Genomic DNA, 9,837 nt, shown 5'->3' with positions numbered 1-9,837 from the left:
AATGTCTGTGCACGTCCCTGCACCTGACGCAGACACCTTTTTTCTGCCGTTAAACTAAGTCAAGTAGATTTGGACATTCCCTATAGACCATGCAGTTAGACAATTAAAATAGAGCCCTCTTTACGTGACTCAAGAGAGTAGGGGAAAATGAAATGCTCGGGGCAGATGATCTTTCACGATGTTCTACATGTTACATGGGAGTTTTTTAGGTATGTACCTTGAGATAATGCATATTGTGTTTGGCACAATACAAAGAAAAATGAATTGAACTGACTAGAATAAAAAATGGAAAGCAGGTGACAACAGGCAGTATGCAAATACATTGTATGATTATACTGTCATGATGCTAATATTCATATGAAAAATCAACATTTTTTTCACATTGACCATACATCAGTTTAGAACAAAGGCTTGTGCAAATGCTTTCAGGTTATAACATTGAGTTATTGCCAAACAGTGACATGGATTGATATGGTGTCTACACCCTTTAATGGGAAGTCCTGAGGGACAAATCCCTCTCTCACAAATGGGGAACCAGTTAAGCAGATAATGTCAAGTATTGTCAGGGTTAGGGTATACCTAAAGTATATTTTCCTTTGTTGTCATGTTTGCATGTTCTGTATGTATATTATGTGTATTGGGATCTGAGTGCTCCAGAGACACGATGATGATGACATGACATATAACTCAAAACAGCCTGAATGACCCATGTGCAACATTTCTATTTTATTTGGTACTTTTTGTTTTAAAACTCCTACAACCAAGTATTATTTCCTACCAACAGATGCTGTATATAACACTTTGTGACATTTGTGACAAATGCGTAATTTAACATTTCCTCACAATGATGAAAATAAGTTGAATGCAGTCAGCATTCTGTTTCCTTCAAAATGTATATGCTCTCCCAAATGAGTCTTAACTACACACAAAATATTTGTCATTTCCCTTTGGGGGTGTCTGTCAATGCAGTATGTTTGAATTTTATCCATGTTTGGAGATAATTGTTTGTCAGCATGATTATACAAAAAGTGCGTACATTTTGGTGAAGATCCTGACTAGGGGCAGAATTTAAGTTTAACATTGTTTTTTTTGACATTATTTTTAGCAATTTACCAGGGAAGAAAACAAGCATGTTTAGGGAACTTATCTACTATGATTGTACACAATTAGGTGTGGCTTGACTGAATTTATAAGGACTGTTGGGCCTTGGTGGAGGTATGCACTCAACTGACTACCATTCTTGTGCTCTCTGAGATTTTCTCCTCCACCCCAATACAATGGAGGTGAAAGGAGTTTCATTTACAATATCGGTATATTTTCTATTTCACAGAATAGAAAATTCTATATTCAACATGAAATGTTTAAGAGTCAACACATTATTGGATCTATTCTACTGATGTAGTCTCTTGAATCAGTAAATGTATGTATGACACATAATGGTGCCATGCTGGATGTGAAGTAGGCTTATGGCTGGATATACAAACAGAAATACTAGCAGTCCTACAAAATACATGTAGATGTAGTTCTGTATACATTACACTGGGTGTCAGTATAAGAATGTGCCAATATACAGACAGTCCAAACACATATATGGGGAGATAATGACATTTCTGACACATGGTGCCACCATGTGGCTGCAGGAATGTGGAAGGTTTATATGCAGTTTTATGATCAAAATATGTATACATCAAGATATTAAAAGGCAGTTTTCTTGAGTTTTTCTTGAGAACAAAAGTGGTTGTGGTAGATGGCTCAATTCACACCTTAACAACATAAAAACAGATTATCTTTGTCCTCTTTTCAACAAATAACAAAAGTGGATCACAAATCCATATCTGGTGAGGAGTTAGACTTTTCTGACGCTGCTGTCATTTTGCCATCCAGCACCCGTGTTTTTTAGATAGCCAATGCATTTACACCTCTCTGATTACCCATGGACATTTTTGTCTCAAAGTGAGATGTGGTCAGGTCTTTTGCTATCTTGAGGCAGTGGAATGCAGGTTCGTTTGACCAAATAAACCTGGTCTGAACTAAATGGTACAGTATTTTAATATTATTTTAAGACCCATTATCAAGACACTACATGGCTTGTTACACATTAAAATGATCCGCTCATGCATGAAATGAAACCTGGCAAATCTGTTGTTCTATCATTCTGCTAAGGTGCAAGCACACCTGACTTTTGGTTTGCATTTTATGCCTAAAACACTCATTCAAAGTCTAATTAAAACCTTTAAGAATCACACCACATTTTTTTCCATGGTTCAATGAGCAAAAGTGGATTTTAAAACATCTTAAATTAACTTACTGTATAAACTTAGTATTGAACTTAGATCATTAAAATAGAGCCCATGCATTATTTCTGGAAATGCTGCATGTAAGTGCTGTGTTTGTGGATGTTTTTTTTAAATAGTCAAGAAATGGTTTAGAAATTGGTTTGTGAATTTCCCCCTTTGTAGTTTTTCCAAGACATTTTTCAAATAAAGGAGAAAATTCTGAAAAACTAATAGAGCAGTTTGTGTAGGAATGTAGGGTTGGTAGAAAATCAACAATTTGTGCCCTCAAAATAATGAACCATTCACTCCATTTAATAATTAGTGTATCATGTATGCACACAAATGAGCATAACATAGCATTTATCATGTATGAGGTGCAAGCAGCCCATTTAGACTGAGACAATTGTGACTGTTTATTTACTGGTAGAAATGTATAGTCTTTACACGTAAAATATTAACAATGTTAGTTCATACTCTTTTTTGCACAAAAATTATTCATCTGAGAGCATGAAAACATTATTTGTTTTCACATTTCCCATAAAAAATCTTGCAGGGCTCAGAATAGGTGGTATCACATAAACACTATGCTAAATTGCATTTGCACACAGCTGTATGTACAGTATGCACAGAGTGTAAGGCTGGTCAGCACACTTGTTACTTTCATGGGTGGTTCCAGAGCAAGTATGCACCAAAAAAGTTTTCAGTATGTTAATGTATATTTATTACACAATTTAAATAAATATTCCATCCTTAAAATAATTTTACATATCCTCAAATAAAAATATATTTATAAAAGTATAAAAACATTCAGGGGGCTACAGATTTGGATAAGGGATAATGGGTGTATTGAAAGGTTCCTAATACTTGTTTCTATGTTTACATTTTTTATACCTTTACAGTCAGAACAGCCAACCTGTGGTTATCAAATGTAGCTGCCACATTGTTTCATCTGACGTTGTTAAAGCTGTTTCCTTGAGCTTTGTGAGCATGATATAGAATGAGCTTAGTCAGGATGCAGCATCTAACAAACAGCTTCCGCACTCCAGTGTTATCACCATGCTCTTAAGCAATTTTAACTGACCCTTGCGTTCCCTAATGTTGTGTGTGGCAGTTTTGTCTCTGAATGCAGTGTTCCCTGGCATTGCGGTCAATCAGGGCACTTTAAGTCTCCTTGAGCAGCACCAATAAATAACCACTGGTTAAAACGACAAAAACAACACAACACACTCTACTACACACACAGATATCCCCAATAAGTCACACGAGTTATCTGCATCTAAAAAAAAATTTAACCCAGGTCAGTATCAAAAGTGTGAAGTACAAAAATAGATTTCTCATTTTTTCCCATTGTACAGCTCTTCTTTTACTTTGAAAAAATATCAAACAAACTACAAATTAAGATAAAGTAATGCTCACTATAAAAACATGTCTCCAGAGTTTTTGTGTGGAGATCAGAGGACTTTGTTGGCTGCTGCTTATTCAGTCAGTTTTTCCCCTTTCTGTCTTTTCAATCTTACTCCTCTAATGAGTATCGTGTACGTTTAGTCCTTTGACTGAATGAGTAGTGGATGAAGTCAAAAGGCCGTTGGTAGCTTGGGTGAGCAGGCTGCTGCCCCTTTGGCAACCTTTTCATGAAATGTACTTCACGCTGGTGCTGGCGCGTACGTGAGCCCTTCCGTGGCCGCCCGCGGCGGGTGAAGGCCATATACCATCCCTCATAGTTGCCGTTTCTGAGCGCTGTGTAGTTATTCTCCAGAACAATCTCAGTGAAGATACAGTCACGGCCATGGCCATTTTTCTACAGAAACATACACACAGCAAAACAGTTAGCGTTAATGTTTAGATTAGACGATAAAGATTTACAGATGGGAAATATCAGATGTATAGAGGCTCCCCTAGTGCAGTATGTCCCCTGCACACCCACACACACAAATTCACATGGCCGTGTCCACTTATATGCAGCGTATACTACAGTCATTCCAGATCAGAGGGTGTGGGGGGTGACAGTAAGGAATTGTCTCCCTCTTCAGCAAACATCAAGCAGCCGTGCGTCAGATCCTCAAGCAGCAAAGCCTGAATCCACCCTGCAAAGATGACTTTCACTCCTAGTTGGATTTTCTGTTGCATTTATGCTTAAATTGAACCAATTGGATCAATCAACAATCATTAAATACATCTCGCCACACTGTGTTCTGGTGAGACCCCATTAGATAAGGTTGAGATGGTAAATGAAAACGTGTGTATGCCGTATCATCAGCAAAAAAAACGTTTTAATTTTCAACGGTAAGCTGAAATTGGAATAACACTCAGTGTTGGTCCACTGCACCCATCTCCCATCAGTCGGATAAAATGGTGTTATAAATAGTCATTTTAAACACAAGACATGCACACATCCAAAAGACACACACTGCTCGTTCTTCCTCCCTTAAAAATCTGCACACACACTGGGACAGGCTGTGACTGGGCCAGTAGCTCAGGGCAGATGGTGTAAGAGGCAGGGTGCTTTGTGTGTGTGTGTGTGTGTGTGTGTTTAGTGTGTGTGTGCGTGTGGGTGTGCGTGTGTTTCGAGGGCTTGCAGCCATCAATGGGGGACTGAGACAGCCTTGGCCTGGAACACACACCTACACACTCACATAACATCAGGATTTGGCTACACATAGGCATTTATGTTAGTAGGACAATTGTTGGTCTTGGTTCGTTAATGACCAAATAAGATGCAAGCTGCTTCAATCTGGTCTGCCTTCAACACAAACCTCCCAGACTTGGCTGCAAATCGTTCTAAATTACTTCTCTATTTTTCACTTTTCACAAATGTATTCTCAACTACACTGAGCTGGCTTCAGCTTTTTCCTCAGTTGGAGCCAAATTTTCTCCTCACCTTGCCGATGAGCTTCCCCCTCTTGTTCATGCAGATGTAGAGGCCTGTCTCAGCCCCCTTAATGCGTACTCGGCTCCCAAATGTGTCCGTTTCCACAATGAGTTTAGCTAAGGAAACAAAATAGCTTTGTTAGCCACTACAGCTAAGATCTGAATGTTTTAGTAAATGCTTCTAGTGATTTTAGATTTGACATTAGAACATGTATGAATAATATAACACACTAATGAAAATATGTTTCCATGTATGCAGCTCAAAAACACATAATACAAATTATTCCACAGGATATATGGTTGATGAAAATTGGAAAACCTTGAGTCTCTTGATTCTTTAAAGCTAAAGAGACTATCATGGCAGGACCACTGAGAATGCCTTTTCACATAAATCTGCATTGACCTCACACATATGTCTCATGTATCTCTGTATCCCAAGAAGCACTATAAGACACAGGAGATACAGACCACTCAGAGTGCACAAATTTATGGAGCCTTTTCATGTTGCTATCAAAAAGATAAAGACAAAAAACAAGACAAAGGACAGATCTGATTATTTTTAACAGTTGGAGAATGACGGATGCTGTATATTGAAGATCATTCATACTGTAGGTTTCACTGCAGGGATTTGAGATCCTCATAGGTATTAATTCAACATATTAGAAGCCAATAGGAGATGAAATTCAATTAAAAAAAATTATTTGACACAGGTCCTCTCACCAACATGTTCAATGGCATTGACTGCAGCACCAGCTACCAAATGTTTTTTCTGATATCTGAGTTTCCGTCCCTTCAACAAAATAAAGTTGAACCACAAATGTGGAGAGAATAACACTCTTCATCCATCATCCACTGCGCTAAAGGTATCAATGACAATTTTGTGCACAAATTTCTGCATTTTGAAAGGGCAAAGATCAGCAAGTCTTTGAATAGATTAATGAAAAGGACTTCATTCAACAAATTCTGCAAATGTGCTGGATTGCATTAGAAATTCCTTATGTCATTGTACATGCTGATTTACAAGTTTTGATGATAGAAATAAAACATTTTTAATGTAAAATGTGTTACAGTTCTCATATCTCAGATAGTTTGCTTTTTAAATACTTAAGGCTGTGATTTTGGCCCTACTATACTTCACTATTTAATTAAAAGTTTTAAGTTTTCAATATGAAACAAATGTTAAGACATTTTTTGAAAAGGTGAATTAATTCTATACATTGTACACCAATAATACAGAATGTGACATGGATAGATTGTATGTGGTGTAAAATTAAATAAAATAAAATAAATCTTGATTGACGATGACGCTGATCACTGACACAAACGTGACAAAAACAGGTGAAATTATATGAAAACCAGGGGTACCGACACGAATTAAAAAGGAATCTAACTGTCGTACGCTGAACGGACTTCGTTTGCATTTTCCCCCCGTAATTATTTCTAGATAAGGCGTTTGTTTCGTTATTGAACTGCAGGGCAACCCTTACCGTGCACGTCTCCATCCTCGGCCATGGCGTTGATCTTCTTGTTGGGCAAGACCTGGACGTGCTTGCCGCTGGTCCGGCTGTATAGCTGGTAGGTACGGATCAACCTGCGGCTCACGCGGTCCGTCCCTTTACTCTGCTCGCTTACATGCTGCGTGAAATTAGGCGGGGACTGGTTGGTTACCTGTCAAAAATTGGATGCCATCACAATCAGCATGTGTACATTCTTCTTTATCTTTATTGTTTTTTAGTTTGTTTTACTGACACGACACTTCTTAAAAACGAGAGAAGCAGTCAGGACTCAAACACGATGAGAGAAGCCACTTATGTGTCTTCAGGTTAATGTAGGAAATTAGGTATACAACTACTTTAGAGGGGAGCTTGATTTCCCATTCTTCCTTATGTGAACTAACACATCTCCTTTCACGTCAAAACTAAGTTATAATTTTTTGTGGTGGAGTTACTGCTGCTGCCGTAAACATTGGTCATCTGTTTATTATTAGACACGCGCTTCTTCCTGCCCCGATGCCCCGTCTGTGCCCGCGCGTCCTGTGCCAGGGGCGGTTTGGTCAACAGCACCCTGCCAGCAGGCAGCGCGATCCCGCAGCCCGGTGCATCGTGGGAGCCATCCGATATGGTTGGATCACGCAAGGCAATATTATGATGACCCCCTTCAGTTTTCCTCACTGCGCTGGTATTGCTCTGTGAGTCTCGCGTTGTGACTGGCTTGTATTTTTGAGATTGTATTAATTATTCCATCGGCTAAAATAAAAAAGGAAAAATCTTAAATCATTATTTGAAAAGAAATTAACGAAGTGACATACCTGAGCATTGTAGCAAAATACAAATACCTGTAATAACCTGCAAAGAAGAAGAATAACACGCATTAAGTTACTTGTAGGGGAGAAGAGTTAACAGCGTGCACGTAAAGAATGAAAGTACTCACAGATAGCTAAATCTGGATGGGATGGGTCGCATGCTGGATTGAGGTAAAAAAACAAACTCTTCCAGTAAATTAGGACCTGGACCCTGTCGCAGCTGCTAAATCCAGCTGAATTGAGTCCAAAGGCTTCAGCAAAGTCCAGAAAAAGTCAGAGTTGCTGACAGAGATACTCATGCGCGCGCAGATGACACATTCTGCATCAAATCTATGTCCATCACGGGCAAGCCCTTACTCCGACTAAAATAGTTTAATAGTTATTAATGCTAGTTTAGCATTAAAACAAAGACCGCTTATGCCAGCGCTGCACAATATTTAAGTGCACTGACACAAGCTGGGCTGAAGAAAAGCGCTGTTTATCTTTACAAACAAGTTGTCCGGGCAGTCAGATTATTCCCCTAATGTCCTGAGGTCCTCTGCAGTCTTCAGGTGTGTGCGTCGGTGTGTAAGAGAGAGAGATAGAGAGAGAGGGAGAGAGAGAGAGAGAGAGAGAGAGAGAGAGAGAGAGAGAGAGAGAGAGAGAGAGAGAGAGAGAGAGAGAGAGATCCCGCTTATGAGGCGGATCGGCTCCTCAGTGATCATGCAGTGGCTCGATGCTGATGCTCCACTCGGCTGTGGCAGTAATCTCCTTCGCTTCTCTGTCTGCTCCCATCACTCTCGTGTCAAGCCTCTTGTTCGACGCTCAAACACCCCTGCTTAAAATGGCAGGGTGATAGGCTAAGAACAAGCCCCCTTTTCTGAAGAACAAAAGCGGACACCCCAGTCCCTCTCCCCCCCGCTCCCCTGATTCAAAGCGTTTTCTTACCTGAGGAGCGATCCATACTTGGAAGGGATATAGGCAAGGAGGAGCCTCGCCTGCATGCCCTGCGCGCTACCACCACAACTCTGTTAAAAGCGCTGATTATGATCATGATGATGCGCATACATCGTCTCTGAGTGCTGGATGGCTAGTTGATTATCTTGTAGGCCCGCTTCCTCTCTCTCTCTCGCATGCTCATTCATATTGTGCTTCTCCGGTTTTGAGCTTTCAAGTAGGTTTGACTTGAAGCTGCTTGCTTTGTGTATTGACAGAACAAAGTGTGAGACATATTAAAAGGATTAAGATTAAGCTTATTTAAACATCCCCTCCCTACATTTAATAAAGCGATTGGCTTTTATCTGCTAACTGCACCCTTCTTGGGCAGAATAGCTATCACTAACTAGAAAGTAGAAACACTATCATTATCATTTAGACTTTATTGATTGATTTGACTATTAATAAGACTGCTCAGTATCGACTACAGGAAGGATACAGACACTCAGAACTGACTAAGACACAGACGAAGATGTCAAGAGAGTTAGTGATTACAAGAGCTGACACTGGTGTCTGTGTATTGTCAAGAAAATCATGTGGTCTCAGCAGCGGAGCTGATACTGTCTCTGCTTGCTGCACCCGGTTGCTCCACCTCTCGCCTGAATAATGCAGAGGATTTGTTGCTGTTGTGAATGTGTCTTTGCGGAGAACCTCCCGCTGTGTTATGCATGTGTGAAAGCCAAACTCTGATTCTCCATGGTAGCCAATTCTCCCGATTTAACCAGCTTGTCATGTCTGAAAACAGTTTTACGCTCAATGACCTGGGAGGACTAGGCCAGCGAAACAATGGTTGGTCAATTTTTAAGGGTAAGATTGTGGTAAATAAACCCTGTTCTAGGTGTGGTACATTTTTATAGGACCAGCAAAGATGATATTAGTGCCTGCCTTTCAGAGAGTATTAATCCACCAGTGGGCGCTCCAGGGGGATCCCTCAATGTAGTTTCAGCCAATTGCACCCAGTTTCCTTCATGCTGTAATATGGCTATATTAAAGAAAGAGAAAAGCTTTGAGTTCTGATGTCAGAATTCAAGTTGTCAGATAGTTTGTTTCCTATCCCTTACATTAACATCTCTTAGTATGTGAGAGAGAGAGAGAGAGAGAGAGAGAGAGAGAGAGAGAGAGAGAGACATCGCCGGCAGGTAGCTGCCACTCTGGACTCAAGCTCAGCCCCTGCCCTCCCCTTAACCCCAGGAGCCCTGCATCCATCAGCAGCTCTGCAGGGGGCAAACACCCCTCCCCCTCTTCTCCTACTCTCCCTCCCTCTTCTGAGGTTCTCCACTCATGACCACTGCTCTGCCAATGTGGGCAATAAAAAATGTTTTATACTCAAAAAATTAAAGTATATTCTATTTAGGCAGTAAACATGTGGAAAAACACTGACGCTTTTAGAAAGTGTAATACCTTTAAACTATGAGT

The 9,837-nt window shown here is 40.1% G+C and overlaps 1 protein-coding gene across 1 annotated transcript; it reads right to left on the bottom strand.

Moving 5' to 3' along the window:
* Positions 1-3,789: 3,789 nt before the first annotated feature.
* On the bottom strand, positions 3,790-7,606 carry fgf8a (fibroblast growth factor 8a). The gene is made up of 5 exons (XM_061087729.1): positions 7,575-7,606; positions 7,453-7,489; positions 6,632-6,812; positions 5,155-5,261; positions 3,790-4,074 (listed from the first exon to the last, which is right to left on the bottom strand). Exons 1-5 carry the CDS (start codon positions 7,604-7,606, stop codon positions 3,790-3,792), a joined length of 642 nt encoding a protein of 213 aa, XP_060943712.1.
* Positions 7,607-9,837: the final 2,231 nt, after the last annotated feature.

This window comes from Limanda limanda, chromosome 15 (genome assembly GCF_963576545.1).
Source record: "Limanda limanda chromosome 15, fLimLim1.1, whole genome shotgun sequence".
In the NCBI taxonomy this organism is placed as follows: Eukaryota; Metazoa; Chordata; class Actinopteri; order Pleuronectiformes; family Pleuronectidae; genus Limanda; species Limanda limanda.
The sequence above is the reverse complement of the archived record's forward strand: the minus strand, read 5'-3'. Positions and strand labels throughout refer to the sequence as shown.